This window comes from Nicotiana sylvestris, chromosome 2, assembly GCF_000393655.2.
Source record: "Nicotiana sylvestris chromosome 2, ASM39365v2, whole genome shotgun sequence".
NCBI lineage: Eukaryota > Viridiplantae > Streptophyta > Magnoliopsida > Solanales > Solanaceae > Nicotiana > Nicotiana sylvestris.
This window is the reverse complement of record NC_091058.1, coordinates 108025753-108044188: the sequence shown is the minus strand read 5'-3', so window position 1 is coordinate 108044188 and position 18436 is coordinate 108025753. Positions and strand designations below refer to the sequence as shown.

The 18436-nt window shown below is 41.0% G+C and overlaps 1 protein-coding gene across 1 annotated transcript; it reads right to left on the bottom strand.

Annotated features, from left to right (window-relative positions):
- Positions 1 to 393: 393 nt before the first annotated feature.
- Positions 394 to 2443, bottom strand: LOC104244027 (uncharacterized protein At2g23090-like). Its single transcript, XM_009799327.2, has 3 exons — positions 2164 to 2443; positions 1858 to 1898; positions 394 to 662 (listed from the first exon to the last, which is right to left on the bottom strand). The coding sequence occupies exons 1-3, from the start codon at positions 2234 to 2236 to the stop codon at positions 543 to 545; spliced, it is 234 nt and encodes a 77-aa protein (XP_009797629.1). The 5' UTR covers positions 2237 to 2443; the 3' UTR covers positions 394 to 542.
- Between the last annotated feature and the right edge of the window lie 15993 nt (positions 2444 to 18436).

The window sequence follows — 18436 nt, the reverse complement described above, 5'->3', positions numbered from 1 at the left end:
TTTGGTATATTTAATTAGCTTTGAAGTTTGCTCGTTTAACCAAATCTAATGCCAATAGAGAATTAGTTTTTCACCGAGAGGAAATCTTTTGTACTTCTACCTATACTCTGAAAGTACAATTAATATTCAAAATTAATTGATGTTCTAAAGTATACTACATTACACTCCGGCTCTCCTTAGAAATCATCAGTAATCAAACATTAAAAGGTTTCACCATGAATTATCCTCCATATAATATTAATTAATTGAAGAATTAAGGGAGTAGAGTGCGACAGCTCAAAAATTGCCCATGAGTTGTTTACGTGCGGGTTATAGTCAATTATTTCCCTGCTACTAATACCTAGCATAAGAAACCATCTTAGTCAGCTATATCCCAATTATTTACACAAATCAGAATTAAAACCATCCACTAACACAACTTGCCAGTCTCACAAACAAGTTCACAGATACACACAATTCACATCTTGCTTGGGTCGACACTTTTGCGACTAGTGACAGGAGATAATACCAACATTTTCTATAAGAACGTTTGACGTCCAAGGTTATTTTTTGAGATGAGGGAAACAGGTATATAGGTCAGATTTTGGATGTTTGGCCTCGGCATGTTCCTTGCACTTCACCTCTGACGTTGTGCACATAAATGTCTGCATACATACCTTGCACTGCCATCAATCATAACAGCATAGACAAGTTAGTCAAGGATCAAAGGAATTATTAAACAACAGCAATCAAACCAAATCCAAATACACTAAAGAATTTTTCAGAGGCTGAAAAGAACAACCACATATAGTGAACAAGGTGAGTCTATAAATTGTATGAATCATTCCAGACACTGATGAGCATAGACTCTGAAGGATTATAGTAACAACTCAACCGGAAAACTCTACCTAAGCTATCTCATGTTGAAGGAATCATAATGATATTACAACACCAAATCCTCCTAAGAACATTTTCTGGCAAAAATGTAGAAATGCCAATGTTATGGAACATAGCCTTAAAGATGGAAAAAGAAAAGGGAAAGACAAAAGACACCCAAATAAGACATCAAAAGGTGGGAAGCCACTATCACTTCATGAGCAAATAAAATAGAAGCAAATTCTCTAATTGCGTCCTCGAATTTTTAGTACAACACAGGAGCGCGAACCACGTAGCAAGTATCTATGTAAAAACTGTGAACTAAACAGTACACATGCTCAATGAGCCAACTTTCAACATTTAACGGAGATTACACAGTTTAACACATTGTTGAGTGTTATCGTTGTTGGATTGTCAATAAGATGTTTATGAAATGAGAAGTACTTTTAACACATACAACGGGAATTTGAGTTCAAAACCATGACACTACTAACCCAAACAAATAATGAAAGAAAACAAAGAATTATAGGTGGCATCCAAGTGCTGATTTGGTTCTTGCCTTCATCATTCTATCCTTTTAATGGCCTACGTGATGGAGATAATCTCAATATCAAAGGATCCGTGCTTTCTATTTTTCATCTACTTTTTACCTAGAAAGACAGGGCTTAGAATGTTGGTCATTAAGTGAAAAGGCATTACCTACCAATTTTATCACCGAATTGAAGGAATAGGCCCATTTGACGTAAGCAACATAGACCAGCGTTTCAAATTAACCTTTATCATGTCTAGTCAAGAATTAACTATGCGTCAATCCAAATTAGTTGGTGCGCGTCATATGAAAAATCCTACCTGTCCTGCTCTATTAAGGTCTATTCATTGTGGTTAGACTATTATTTCCCTGATTTTCATCCTACCATAATCCTCCTTTATTTGAGCTTGAGACCATTTATGATTATCACATAGGTGGAATTTACGAAAATTGTGGAAAGTAAAAGGTCTTACCTGGATATTCATGGCCTGCTTGTTCTTTTCAAGTTGGCTTCCTGCGTAGATCCAACGGTTTAGAGAGTTAATAATAAATGCCAAAGCTTGAAGATTTAACGCAAAATCACAGCTCAGCATACAGAAAAACAATAAGGGCATTCTCAGCTACATTGAATAACAACAACGGGATCGAATCGGATAAAGCCAAGGCTAATATCGGGCTAACTGACAGACGGATCAGATGATTCAAGAATAACAGGATGTGAATGAAAGATAAAACTATGAAATTGGTGTCAGAAACAAAAGGATAGAAAGAAAGAATACCTTTTTGGGCTTTCATCTTCTCGAGGTTCCGCTCGCGAGCCATCTTGGCTTTCTGACCGTTGCCTCCACCCATGGTTGCTGGAAACGGACGTGAATTGGACGGACTCCTAAACTAAGGCTCTTATTTTTCAGGCGATAAACAGTGGCGGGGAAAAGGCAGCTCCAACCTCCAGCTGATACAAAGGGTCCAATATATAGTATCACGACTCACGAGGACAGGTTTGAGCTTCTGGAAGTTTCCTCCGGATCTCTTGCAACCCACCAATATTCAATGAACTTTAATTATTTTTCAGTTAATTAACCTTTTAAATAGAAATACAGTAACAGTTACTATTATTGTCGTAGTATGGTGTAATTTCTGAATACTTAAACATCAAATTAATCTATCCCTTGCTAAAAACTTATATGTACTTAATTACTAAAATATTTATTACTTCCTCGGTCCAAGTTTGTTTCTTCACTTTTACTGGTTCATTTTGAAAAATCAATAAATAATTTTTATTTTATACATATTTTACCTTTATTATTTTCAAACATTTATAATAGTAATAATTATGGATGATATAGTAAAATTACTATATTAAGTACTTATTTTATATGTGATGGGTAATTCTCGAATCCCACCTATATGAGCTTGTGAAGCATAAAGTGTGTGAAAGCACGGTAGACCTCAATAGAGCAGGAAAGGTTGGATTTTTCCTATAGCCCACGCCAACAAACTTGGGACTAAGGCAAGAAAATTTCCTCTCGCCTCTCACTAAACAAGACAAGTCTACTACACTTGCTATAATCTACTACTTTAGCTATGAAAAATCCAAGCCAATTATACCAAATTCCACCCAAGCCATCAGATATAATTCCAAAATCCATTAACATATATCCTTGTAAATCTACTCCAAGTTTCAAAGACAAATTAATAGCGGGCAAGCATGGCACACTAATTAATGTACACACTCCTTCATTTGGTAGCTTTCCAATACTATCACAAGAATCAAGCCCCCTATCCTTAAATACAAGTTCTATTGAAGGTCACCAAATCCATCTCTCATTGGAAGAACAAGTGCACATCTATCAACCGTGGAAATTTTCCATCATTATCAAACTTCATGGTAAAAGAATCCAACACCATCTCCTTAAAAGGAAAATACAAGAAATTTGAAAAATCCCATAGAACTTCCCTTTAATTGATCTAGGGGCGGACTATTATATAACTAAATTCAATTGTGAGGAACTTATGTTTAAAGTACTACATTATGGTCTATGGTTTATATTTGGTCACTTCCTATCAGTTCGGCAGTGGAAACCAAACTTTCTAGCAACGGAAGCTGATAATTCACTAACATCTGTTTGGGTTCGTCTACCACAATTGCTAACCGAGTTCTATAATGATATCATACTAGAGAAAATTGGTAATACCATTGGCAGACTATTAAAAGTCGATACTTGTACATCTTCTATCCTAAGAGGTCGTTATGCAAAACTATGTAGAGAATTGCCATTAGAGGAGCACGTTATCCCTTTTATCCATATTGGAAGTCACAAGCAACACATTCAATATGAAGACGAGAATTTCTTATGCAAAAATTGTGGAAGGCTAGGTCATGTGGCTGCAAAGTGCGAAATTAAAAAGACTATGCGAACTGTGCCAACCACATTACCAAGCAACACAACTCCCCAACCAAATGAATGCAGCAATGCCCGAAAAATTAATGGAGAAGTGTGACAGACAGTTAATTTTACCAAGAAGAAGATAGACAATGGGAAAGGGAACGAGATAAATCAAAAGCCAGGTATAATCACCAAACTTCCATATGGAATACCGGGTAAGTTTTCTGATCCAGTAATCAAAACAAGATCAAAGTAAAGATCATCCCTACTGATAACGATCTTTCTACACCAGACTACGTTATCAAAGGAAATAAATTTGTTGCCTTGGAGAATCTGCCCATGGAACTAGATGAAAAAGAAAATCCTAATTCAAATATGTTTTTGGACTTAAAAGATTCTGACGTGGCTTCTAATAATGTTTTAAAAGACAACGTGTCCCTCAGGAAGGAGACTAGCTTATCTAACATGCAATTGCCTAAGCATCCTACTAACCATAATAACAAAACTAATTTCATTTATAATGCTCACAAACAGAGTATTAAAGACCCACAAATCACTAGAATTAACCCCTCTAATATCACCAATGATAACAATATTAGTTGCATGGATGAAGATGGTTCCCCACAACACATGTCCCACAAGAACCTCTTGGTTGCACAATTGGCCAATAAAGACCAACACGTGCCTTTCCCTATTGCTACACCAAATCCATTTAAAATCTCATCGTCCACAAGCAACCAAAGAATTCAAATAGATCCAATCATTACAAATCTAGCTAATTCTACTACTCAAAACCCTTCCACCAACTTATCCCCTATAGAAAATATAAACCAGCACTCCGGCAATAACTATACCAAGAAGACCAATATTCCAAAGGAGAAGGTTTCACCATTATTTAAATTCTAAGACACCAAAGAGCACACACAATGGCTAATCCACTACCAAACTTGAACACTCAGACAGGAAACCAAACGATCTTCTTCATTCAACCTCCCATACCTCAAGATCACCAACAACTATCTTGGGTAGAGCAAGCTTTAATGGGCCATGCAATATCGTTCAACATGATTCTGGATGGTCAGGTGACAGTAATCATTCTTCAAAACTCATACTTCTTATCCCAACTAGTATCCGAGGGGATGCACATGGCCATGAACAACTATCTCAACCATGTATGGATGAACAACATTCTCCACCCACTAGTTCTTACAATGAGTGCAAACCAAGCCCAGGTAACGAGGAACCAGTGGAACTTGCCTCCACACTTCAACCCTATACAGCCTTAGAACATGACAGTGGATCTCCCTTTCTTCCCACCAAGGGAGATCTTGAACCTAAAACCGATCTTCATGCCATAGGCAGTAGTTCAGAACCATGCACAAAACCAAGCCTATGCGACACCACTAACAAATCATGCACTACCTCAAGCACCCTATCCCAATGTACCAAAACCAGAAAATCATCAAGTGGGGAATGCAGAAGAGATGAATTTGCTAGGATCAGAGGAAATAATAGAATTTTCAAGTCTAAACGAAGTAAAGGTGTATCTCTTCAGGGAAATGCAAGAGAAGAGGTATATTCTCAACTGCCCCTGGCTCTATACAAATGCTCGATGGACATCAGGCCACCACATGATCCAACTGTGGGGAACCATGCTATGATACTAGTCCCCTCAATAAGGAGGAACCCAATACTCCATGCAAGAATGAAGAATGTCTCAACCAACTAATATCAATATCTGGAACATACGGGGAGGTAACAATGACAACTTTCGTGTTAATTTTAGGGAAATGGTTGATACTCATAAACCATGCATGGTAACACTATTGGAAACACGTATGGAAAATCGTGTCTCTCTCTTAAATGACATTGCATTTTCGGAGATGATTGAGGTCCCATATGAGGGACAAGCTGGTGGTATGGTCATCTTATGAGATTCTAGTATTGTAAAAGTTCACAACCTTGTTAGGAGGAACCAAGAAATCCACGCCACTGTTGAGGTACTCCCTACTCAAATTACTTGCCTATTTTCATCTGTCTATGCTAGTACTAAAATAGAAAAAGACATGAGTTATGGAAAAATATTGAAAATATTTATAGTAACTACATGGGTCCTTGGTTATTAAGGGGGTGATTTTGATGATACATTTAGTGTAAATGACAAATTTGGGGGAAACCCCATCAACTGTAGGCATAGTAACTCCTTATTGAATAGTATTAACAATTGTAATGTAATGACCCGGACAGTCATTTTAAGAATTAACACTCCGATCCTCTATTAACTACTTTTCCCGTATTTATTTTTGCTATTTTGATTTGTCGGGATGATTTGTTTTGAGTTTCGGAGTGTTTTGGGATACTTAGTCCCTAAAAGAGAGTTTAAGCTTTAAAATTTGGATTGTAGTCGGAGCAGTGTGAAGACAACCTCAGAATAGAATTCCGTCGATTTTGTTAGCTCCGTTGGGTGATTTCAGACTTAGAAGCGTGTTCGGATTGTGTTTTGGAGGTCTATAAAGTTGAATTTTTGAAGTTTCCGGTTCGATAGTGAGATTTTGATATCGGGGTCAGAATGGAATTCCGGAAGTTGGAATAGCTCCGTAGTGTTGAATGTTATGTGCTTGCAAAATTTCAGGTTATTCGGACGAGGTTTGATAGACTTTTTGATCGAAAGCGGAATTTGAGAGTTTTTGGAGTTCTTAGGCTTGAATCCGATGTTAATTTGGTGTTTTGATGTTGTTTTGAGCATTACGAAGCTTGGAACAAGTTTGAATGATGTTTTAGGATTGGTCGGCATATTTGGTTGAGGTCCCGGGGGGCTTTGGGTATGTTTCGAATGCTCAACGAGTCATTTTTGAACTTAGAGAATTGTAGAAAATGCAGCAGGTCTCCAGTTCTGGTTTCCTTCTTCGCGTTCGCGAGTGGGGTCTCGCGTTCGCGAAGAGGAGCTGGGGTTGGTGGAAGCTTAATGCTTCATGTTCGCGATGATGGTCCCGCGATCGCAAAGCTGTGAGGTCGTATGCCTACGCGTTCGCGAAGAGGGTCCTGCATTCGCGTATGAGGGAGAAAGTTGCTATCGCATTCGCGACATGGTCATCACGTTCGCGATGAAGGAATTTTGGGCCAAGCGAAGTTGTGCTTCGCGAACGCGATGGTTCTTACGCGTTCGCGAAGAAGGATTTACCTGGGTAGATTATAAAATTTTAAAATCGAGAGTTTAGCCATTTTTATCAAAACTAGAGTTTGGGAGCTCGGATTTGAGCGAGATTTTGAGGGATTTTCAGAGATATCAATTGGGTAATGATTCGTAACTCCTTTTTGCTTATAACCCATTAATCTAAATGTGAATTCATCATCTAATTTCGGATTTGGGGTGAGAAATTGGGGAAAATTTTGGAAAAGTTCTTAGGCCTAATTTTCGAGTTTTGATTGGGAATTTGACATCAGATCTGGATAATTTTGGTATGGTTAGACTCGTGAGTGAATGGGAGTTCATAATTCGTAATTTTTACCCGATTTCGAGACATGGGCTCGGGGGGGGGGGGGGGTGGGCAATTTTCTTAATTTCGGGTGTTAGCTTTGAATTAATTAGTGGAATTAGTTACTTGAAGTTATATTTACATTATACAATTGATTTGAATAGATTTGGGCCATTTAGAGTCGAGTACTCATGGCAAGAGCGTGGTTTTGGGTTGATTTTTGAGCCGGTTCGAGGTAAGTGGCTTGTCTAACCTTGTGTGGGGGAACTCCCCTTAAGATTTGGTGTTGTCAATATGAAATGCCTTGTGCGTGAGTTGACGAGCGCGTACATGTGCTAATTGTTAAAAATTCTATTTTCATTAAGTAACTATAACTGTGTTTTTCTTCCTTGTTGTACATTACCTGCAATTTAAACCTACTGTTAGATTAGAGAAGCATGTCTAAGTGACTTAATTGCTTTATTTGAATTATGTGCAGCATGCTAGGTTAGAAATACCTGTTTTACCTTGGTAGGAAATTGGATTGAACTGAATATTCTTCGTGTTGCTGCTGTGTGTTTACTTTGGGACTACGGGACGGTATCCCGGAAGATCCCCCTGTTTGTTTACTTTGGGACTACGGATCGGTATTTCGGTAGATCCCCCTACACATTTATATTTGGGACTACGGGACAACACCCGGTAGATCCCCTGTACTGGATATTTACTTTGGGATTACAGATTGGTATTCTGGGAATTTCCCCTTCATTTTTATGATTCGGACTACGGGACGGTATCCCAGGAGATCTTCTGGACATTTACCTTTGGGACTACGGGACGGTATCCCGGGAGATCCCCTGTTGCTATTTCTGTGTACTAAGTTAGATTCCTTCTGTGTTTTTAATTGATATAGACTGTTAGCACTTAAATTATATTGTCATATTCTATACTGTTTACCTTGTTTATTTCATCTATAATCAGTAGGGCCCTAACTTTCCTCGTCACTACCCAACCAAGGTTAGGCTTGACACTTACTGAGTACCGCTGTGGTGTACTCATGGCTCTTCTGCGCATATTTTTCATTTGCAGATCCAGGTTCTTCGGCTCAGCCCTACCATCCTTGAAGTGAGGCGATCCTTCAGAGACTTTGAGGTATATCTGCCGCGTCCGCAGACCGAGGAATCCCTCTCCATTCTCTCTTGTAGTTACAACCCTTTTGTATTTACTTTGTTTTAGACATTCTGGAGTTAGAGCACTATGTAGTATCTTTAGCTTGTGATTTCATGAGATTCTAGGTTTTGGGAAGTTGTTCCGTTTTTTGAGATCTTGTATTAGTATATGCCGAGCGGCATCTTAAACGCTTCTATATATATTTATCTTCAGTTTTTATTAGTTTTTCCGCATTTGTTTCTTTTTCCACAATTGTTAGGCTTACTTTGTGTCACGACCCCAGTTCGCCATCCATGAACCATTGTGACGGCACCTAGTCTCTACTACTAGGTAAGCCTAACAATCTGGAAAATAGATAAAATTTGCGTGAAGAAATAATTAAAAATCGAAATAGTGAAATAAAACCGTGTTTAAAAGTGCCACTCGGCATACACAATATCGACTCTAAAAAACTGACAACATTTCCCAAAACTCGGAATCTCATGATCACAAGCCTTTAGAAGTCTACAACCATCTAACTCCAGAATATCTAACAAAGACACAAAATACAGAAGGGCTAATACAAAAGGGAGAGTAGAAAGGGACTCTTTGGTCTGCGGACGCGGCAGATATACCTCGGAGTCTCTACGAACGCCTCGTCTCAAGCGTGATAAGTCTGAGTGGAGGTACCTGGATCTGCACATGAAAAACATGCACAGAAAAAGCATGAGTACACCACAGCTGTACTCAGTAAGTGCCAAGCCTAACCTCGGTCGGGTAGTGACGAGGAAGGTCAGGGCCCTATTAAGATTAACCGAAATATAAGATGCGACAGTATAAGATAAAGCAGTACAGTTGAAAGATAACAATAAGAATCAATACAGGATAACTACAACTAAAACTGAGGCAAAAACAATCACCAGGAATACCACTCTTCACAAAGATAATAACCGGGGATCTCTCAGTATCCCGAGGATCTCTTAGTACCCTCAATATATATCAGGGATCTCTTGGTATCCCGAGGATCTCTTGGTATCCTCAATATATGCTAGGGATCTCTTGGTATCCCGAGGATCTCTTGTATCCTCATTATACGTGCTGGGGATCTCTCGGTATCCCGCACCTCAGCTCAAATCATAAAAATACGTACATGGGATCTCCCGGGATGCCGTCCCGTAGTCCCAAAGTAAAACACACAGCAATAACACAAGGAATACTCAATTAAACTCAATTTCGTACCAAAGTAAAGCAGGTGATTCTAACCTAACATGCTTCACATAATACAATTACAACAGTTTAAACAATAAAGCAATTAAGTAAATTAAACATGCTTTTTCTAAGCTAACAACAGACTTAAATTTCAAGTAGAGTAAGCAGGAAAGGAAACCACAATTAAAGCTACTTAAGTGAAAACGTGATTTTCAACAATTAGCACAAGTACACACTCATCACCTCACGTACAAGGCATTTCAATTACCACAATACCAAATCCTAAGGGGATGTCCCCCACACAAGGTTAGGCAAGCCACTTACCTCGAACCGGCTCAAAGTCAACCAGAAACCACGTTCTTGCCACGAGTACTCGACTCTAAATGACCCAAATCTATTCAATTCAATTGCATAATGTATTTAACACTTCAAGTAACTGATTCTACAAAGAAATTCTAAGCTAATACTCGAAATTAGCCCACATCTTGAAATCGGGTAAAATTTATATTTTCAGAATCCTCATACTCTCACGAGTTCATGCATACCAAAATTATCTAAATCCAAGGTCAAATTCCCAATAAAAATTCGAATTCTAGGTCTAAGAATTTTCTTCCAACTTTTCCCCAATTTTCATCTCCAATCCAAAATTAAATGATAAAACCAACAATAGATTAGTGGAATACAACTAGAAAGGGATAAGGAATTGTTACCCAATGATCTTCTCTTCAAAAAACCCCACAGAATCGCCCTACTCCGAGCTCCAATTCGATTTTTCCAAGTTTTGAACTAAACCCTCGAAATTTCATATTTCTGCCCAGCGATTACCGCATCTGCGGTCAAGGGAGCACACCTGTGGTCCCGCACCTGCAGAAGAAGGCATCACAGGTGCGAAAATCACCTAACGGGCTGGGTCCGCTTCTACGGTTGCTTGGCCGCATCTGCGGCACCGCATTTGCGAAAACCCAGCCGCACCTACGGGCCTGGAGCTTTGGCCCAAACTCGCTTCTGCGGCCACCTAGCGGCTTCTGCGGCGCCGCACCTACAGTCCCACACACACAGGTGCAATTTTGACAGGTTCAGCAAATTCAAATTCTTCCTAAGTCCAATTCAATTTCCGTTAAGCACCCGAAACTCATCCGAGGCCCTCGGGTCCTCAACCCAACATGTCAACCAATCCTAAAACATCATTCAAACTTGTTCCAACCTTCGGAACGCTCAAAACAACATCAAAACACCAATTTAGCATCAGATTCAAGCATAAGAACTTCAAAAACTCTCAAAATACGCTTTCGATCAAAAAGCCTATCAAACCTCGTCTGAATGACCTGAAATTTTGCACACACGTCACATTCAACCCTACGGAGCTATTCCAACTTCTGGAATTTCATTTCGACTCTCGGATCAAAATCTCACTATCGAACCGGAAACTTCAAAAATTCGACTTTCGGCATTTCAAGTCTAAATTAGCTACGAACCTCCAAAACACAACCTGAACATGCTCCTAAACCCCAAATCATCCAACGGAGCTAATGGAACCATCGAAATTCCATTCCGAAGCTATCTTTATACTGTTCCGACTACGGTTAAATTTTTGAAATTTAAGCTCTCATTTAGGGACTAAGTGTCCCAAAACTCTCCGAAACTCCAAATAATTCCTCTCGGCAATTCACAATAGAAGAAACAAACACGGGGAAAGCAATTATTATAGGATCAAGGAGTTAATTCTTAAGGCGATCGGCCGGGTCGTCACATCCTCCTACACTTAAACATTCGTTCATCCTCAAATGAGTATAGACACATACCTGAAGTAGTGAAAAGATGAGGGTAACGGCTGCGCATATCCTGCTCGGTCTCCCAGGCCGCCTCCTCGACCGGCTGACCCCGCCACTGAACTTTCACTGATGCAATGTTCTTTGACCTCAGCTTTCTAACCTACCTGTCCAATATTGCCATGGCTCCTCAACATAGGATAGATCCTTGTCCAACTAGACTGAACTGAAATCCAACACGTACATCGAATCACCGTGATACCTCCAGTGTATCAAAACATGAAATACCGGATGAACTCCTGCCAAGCTGGGAGGTAGGGCAAGCTCATAAGCAACCTCACCAACACGCTTCAATACCTCAAAAGGGCCAATAAACCTAAGACTCAGCTTCCCTTTCTTCCCAAATCTCATAACGCCCTTCATAGGTGAAACCCGAAGTAGAACCCGCTTTCCAACCATATAGAAAACATCACGAACTTTCCGATCCACGTAACTCTTCTGTCTGGACTGGGCTGTATGGAGTCTATCCTGAATCACCCTAACCTTCTCCAAAGCATCCTGAACCAAGTCTGTGCCCAATAATCTGGCCTCACCCGGCTCAAACCAACCTATAGGGGATCGACACTGCCTACCATATAAAGCCTCATACGGTGCCATCTGAATGCTGGACTGATAGTTGTTGTTGTAGGCAAACTCCGCCAATGGCAAGAACTGATCCCAAGACCCTCCAAACTCAATCACACACGCATGGAGCATATCCTCAAGAATCTGAATGGTGCGCTCGGACTGTCCGTTCTTTTGAGGGTGAAATGCTGTACTCAACTCTACCCGAGTACCCAACTCATGCTGTACGACCCTCCAGAACCGTGATGTGAACTGAGTACCTCTATCTGAAATGATGGAAACTGGAATACCATGCAGACGAACAATCTCCCGGATATAAATCTCCGCTAGACGCTCCGAAGAATAGGTAGTACACACAGGAATGAAGCGCGCAGACTTGATCAGCCGATCCACAATCACCCAAACGGCATCGAACTTCCTCAAAGTCCATGGTGATTCGCTCCCACTTTCACTCCGGAATATCTATCTGCTGAAGCAACCCACCCAGCCTCTGGTGCTCATACTTCACCTGCTGACAATTGAGGCACCGAGCTAAAAACCCAACTATATCCTTCTTCATCCGCCTCCACCAATAGTGCTGTCTCAAACTCTGATACATCTTCGCGGTACCCGGATGAATGGAATACTGCGAGCTCTGGGCCTCCTCTAGAATCAACTCCCGAAACCCATCAACATTGGGCACACAAATCCGATACTGCATCCTCAATACCCCGTCATCACCAATGGTCACATCTCTGGCATTACCATGCTGAACCTTGTCCTTGAGGACAAGAAAATGAGGGTCATCATACTGATGCTCCCTGATACGATCAAGTAAGGAAGACCGAGAAACCACGCAAGCTAGAACCCGACTCGACTCCGAAAGATCCAATCTCAAAAACTAGCTGGCTAAGGCCTGAACATCCATCGCCATAGGTCTTTCCGATACTGGTAAATATGCCAAACTCTCTAAACTCTCTGCCCGACGACTCAAGGCATCGGCCACCATATTGTCCGTGCCCGGGTGATACAAAATAGTGATATCATAGTCCTTCAGCAACTCTAACCATCTCTTCTGACACAAATTTAGATCCTTTTGCTTGAACAGGTACTTCAAGCTCCGATGATCAGTATAAATATCACAAGGAACCCCATACAAATAATGACGCCAGATCTTTAGGGTGTGAACAATGGCAACTAACTCAAGGTCGTGGACAGGATAATTCTTATCATGAACCTTCAACTATCTGGACGCGTAGGCAATCACTCTACCGTCCTGCATCAAAACCGCTCCAAGGCCAATCCTCGAGGCATCACAATAGACAGCGTAAGACCCCAAACCTATAGGCAATATCAAAATTGGGGTTGTAGTCAAAGCTGTCTTGAGCTTCTAGAAGCTCGCCTCACACTCTTCCGTCCACTGGAACGGAGTACCCTTCTGGGTCAGCCTGGTCATAGGGGCTGCAATCGATGAAAATCCCTCCACAAAACGACAGTAGTAACCCGCCAAGCCAAGAAAACTGCGGATCTCTGTAGCTGAGGATGGTATGGGCCAACTCTGCACTGCCTCTACTTTCTTTAGACCCACCTGAATACCCTCACTCGATACCACATGGCCTAAGAATGCCACGAAATCCAACCAAAACTCGCATTTTGAGAACTTAGCATATAAGTTCTTTTCCCTCAGAGTCTGGAGCACAGTCCTCAGGTGCTGCTCGTGATCTTCCCAACTCTGAGAATACACTAGAATATCATCAATAAAAATAATGACAAATGAGTTAAGATATGGTCGGAATATACTGTGTATCAAATGCATGAAGGCTGCTGGGGCATTGGTCAGCCCAAATGACATAACACGGAACTCGTAATGACCATACCGAGTCCTGAAAGCAGTCTTCGGGATATTTGGCTCCCGAATCTTCAACTGATGGTACCCTGAACGCAAGTCAATCTTAGAAAACACTCGTGCACCCTGTAGCTGGTCAAACAAATCATCAATACGAGGAAAAGGATAACGGTTCTTCACTGTAACTTTGTTCAACTGGCGATAATCAATGCACATACGCATAGAAACATCCTTCTTCTTCACAAACAAGACAAGAGCACCCTAAGATGATACACTGGGCCGAATAAAACCCTTATCAAGCAATTCTTGTAACTGATCCTTCAACTCCTTCAACTTAGGAGGAGCCATACGAGACGCAGGAATAGAAATGGGCTGAGTGCCCGACAACAGATCATTGCCGAAATCAATATCTCTATCAGGCGGCATGTCCAAAAGATCAGCTGGAAACACATCGGGAAAATTTCGTACTACTGGGACTGAATCAACTGAAGAGGTATCAATACTGACATCTCTCACATAAGCTAGATACGCGTCACACCCCTTCTCAACCATTCGTTGAGCCTTAAGGAAAGAAATAACTATACTAGGAGTGTGATCTAAAGTACACCTCTACTCAACATGCGATACACCTGTCATAGCCAGCATCACGGTTTTGACGTGATAATTAAGAATAGAATAATGGGGTGACAACCAGTCTATGCCTAAGATAATATCAAAATCTACCATGCTGAGCAACAATAAATCGACTTTGGTCTCAAAACCACTCAGAGCAACCAAACACGATCGATAAATGCAGTCCACAATAAAAGAATCTCTCACAAGAGTAGAAACATAAATGAGGGAACTCAAAGAATCCCGAGGTACACCCAAATATGGAGCAAAATAAGAAGACACATAAGAGTAAGTAGAGCCTAGATCGAATAGAACCGATGTATCTCTATAACAAACCAGTATAATACCTGTGATGACAGAATCAGAGGCAACAACCTCGATATGGGCAGGAAAGGCATAGTATCGGGCCTAGCCTCCCCCTCTAGGGTGACCTCTACCTCCCCGACCTCTACCTCTAGCTGGCTGAGCAGGTGGGGTAGAAACTGGAGCTGTAACCATAGCCTGAGAACTCTGTGGGGCACGCTGTGGCTGAGAAGTCTGTGAAGGCGCACTCCTCCCAAGTCTAGGGCAATCCCTCACCACATGGAGTGTGTCACCACACTCAAAACAAGCTTTGGGAGGATGTGGAGGATGTGACTGGATCGGGCTAGGCCTGCCAGACTGGCCTCTGAAAGCACCCCTCGCAGGAGGCGCACTAGATACTAGAGGTGCATAGTAAGGCTCCTAGGGCCTAGGAGGAGCTGAAACACCACTGGCTGCTGGAAGAGCTGAATGAACGGGGCGACTCATATAACCCCTACCATAATGACCTGCTGCTGGGGCATGGGCACCAAAATAATGGCCCGACTCTCGAGACCTCTTGGCCTCCCTCTCCTCTCTCTCCCTAGCATGCATACCCTCAATCCTCCTAGCAATGCTCACCACCTGCTGATAAGAAATATCCATCTCCAACTCAAGAGCCATGCTAGACCTGATGCTGGGAATAAGCCCCTCAATAAACCGGTGAACCCTCTCGCGAACAGTAGAAACCAAGGATAGGGCATGTCTAGCCAAACTAGTGTAATGGACAACATACTCCGAGACAGTCATAGCACCCTGGCACAAATGCTCAAACTCTGCACGCCATGCGTCCCTGAGGCTCTAAGGAACAAACTCTCTCAGGAACATATCTGAAAACTGAGTCCAAGTCAGTGAAGTTGCCTCGTCCGGATTGTCTAAATCATAGGTGCGCCACCACTCATAGGCAGCTCCTCGAAGCTGGAAGGCAGTGAAAGAAACCCCACTCGATTCTGATATACCCATAGTACGGAGGATACAGTGACACTCCTCCAGAAATCCCAAGGCATCATCAAAGGCTAACCCACTGAATACAGGAGGATCATACTTCTTGAACCTCTCAAGTCTCCGTTGCTCATCCTCTGAAGCCGCTGCCCTATCCTTGGGCTGACCTGGGGCTACAGGTTGTACAGGAATACTCTCAGGGACCTGCTGTAGACATGTGATTTTTGACCCTCCCCAAGATTTTATATATTTTAGCGTGTAAATATTTAGTTTAGGCCTAGTATAGTTATTTCAACTAATTTTGACTCTATTTGCTTTATTTTATCACAAAAAAAATAAAAATTACAAAAAATATTTTCTCTTATTTAGCTAGTTAATATTTTTAGCTAGTTACTTTTAATTTGTCTACTAAATTCAAAAATACAAAAATAATTCTAGGAAGTATCTTAATTTTATAATAATTTTTCTATTTTTTATCTTTTAGTACGATATTTTGAAAATACAAAAAATAGTTTTATTCTAATGGTCAGTCTTATTTTAACAGTTATTTTATTTAAGTAGGACTAATTAATAAATGAGGTCATATTTTAATCTCGTTCGCGAGGAAAGAATAAAAATTAGGCTCGAGCAACCCATTTTTAGGCCTAATTTTGGACCTAGCCCATAATTACTAACCCATAATTCCTAGGCCCATACCCCTAACCTAATTCCTACATCTATATAGTAATACCCTAGACCTACAAGACCGGGAGGGACATATACACTCTACAAAAAAATAAAATAAAATTGAATCAGCCGTTTTCATCAGCCATAGCCCCCCCAGCCTTGGCTTTCTTCCTCTTCGACAGATTTCTCCACAAAAGCCTTAGCTGTAATAATCCAAAGGAAGAAAATCCAATTCCCAAAAGAGAAAAGGACAAAACCACTTAATCCTCAAGCTAGAGATGTCCCTATTTTTATACCTTCTTTTTATTCTCAAAAAATCAAAGAAAAGTAGACATACACACACAAAAAAAAGAGCCGCTTCCACACCTTAAAATTAGCCGAACTCTTTCTTCACAGCAAAAACCAGCCATCGCTCCACCGAAACAACCACAAAAATTCAAATTTTTGATTCGCCTTTTTCGAGCTGTTGTCCGAGGGTTGAGTTCGAGTGATCTAGTGGTTCGATTTGCGATTCCGGCAGAAGTTTGCGGTTCTTGTTGTTTTGGTGCTGTCTTTTAAAATTTTGCCCATTCGGACAGAGTTTAAGGTCCATTTCTACTTTTAATTTTAATTTTGTACATGGTGTGATGCTCAATGTTGTTAAGCTTACATTACTAGTGAACTATTTATATGTTTATGGGTTGATTTGTTCTTGGCTTGAAAAATTACCGTGATGCTATACTGATTTGGTCTAATTTGAGTTTCAAGTAGTAATTGCTTTATTCTACTACTGTAATCAACCTCCGAACAAAAATTCAGGTGCGGATGCAAGTGCCATTAATAGACGACGAAGAACTATAGTATGACTTGTTATGAATTTGGGACGCTTGCTTTTGCATGAGAGAGTCCTGGAAGCTTCTCTATATATCTTTGGCTGTACAGTTTTACTTAGACTTGAATTTATGTTGCCGTATAATTTTACATTATAAATTAGCCATCTGAACCAAAATAGACTTAGGCATTCATTGCATGTAAATACTGTAAGAAGATTGGTTTGGTATCTTTACTCGAATTGGTTATAGCTGAACATGATTTTGTCATAGTATAGAAATTGGGTTGCTATTCATCCACTGAACTACGTCAAATTAGATAAAAGGGGTTCGGGTGTGCATTTTATGTGACCTAACTCCAATTCTCAATAGCGTTAGATAAAATGTGTCGTGGACCGCGGGTGCATTTAAAGTTAAAATTGAACCGTAGGCTAAAAAACATGTATTAAAATCAGATAATAGGCCAAATATAATAGTTGAGCGACCGTGCTAGAACCACGGAACTCGGGAATGCCTAACACCTTCTCCCGGGTTAACAGAATTCCTTACCCGAATTTTTGTGTTCGCGGACTATAATACAGAGTCAATCTTTTCCTCGATTCGGAATTTGAATCGGTGAATTGGGACACCATAAATTATTCCAAGTGGCGACTCTGAATTTTAGATAAAATAATCCCGTTTCGATTGTCACTTAAATTGGAAAAAACTCACGTATACTCCCCTCCGAGGGTGTAGGTAAATAGGAGGTGTGACACCTGCTCAGCATGCACTCGCTGCTTAGGAGTGCGAGCGGCGGGAGTTTGTGCTCCTCCCCCGGCCTGAGATGTAGCTGCAACAAGGGGAATCAACCCTGCCTGAGCCAAAGTAGTGTACATGCTCATGAACTGTGCTAGAGTCTCCTGAAGTGCTGGAGTAGTAGTAGCAGTAGGCGTATCAAGTGCTTGGACTCCGACTGGAACTGCTGGTGGTACCTCGGTGGCAGCTCGCGGGGGGGTATTTTGGTTGTACCACGTGTGCGTCCTCGGCCTCTACCCTGGCCTCTGACGGCTGCAATAGGGGGCGCGAGTGCCTGATCATCTCAGGTGGCGCGTGTCCTCACCATCTATGAGAGAATAGAAGACAGAAGTTTAGAATTGTGATGTCAAAATCTCGCATGACAAGGAAATCAAATGAAGTGAAATTTTCCTAACAGTTACATAGCCTCTCGTAGATAAGTACAGACGTCTCCGTACCGATCAACGAAACTCTAATAAACTGGCTTGTGAT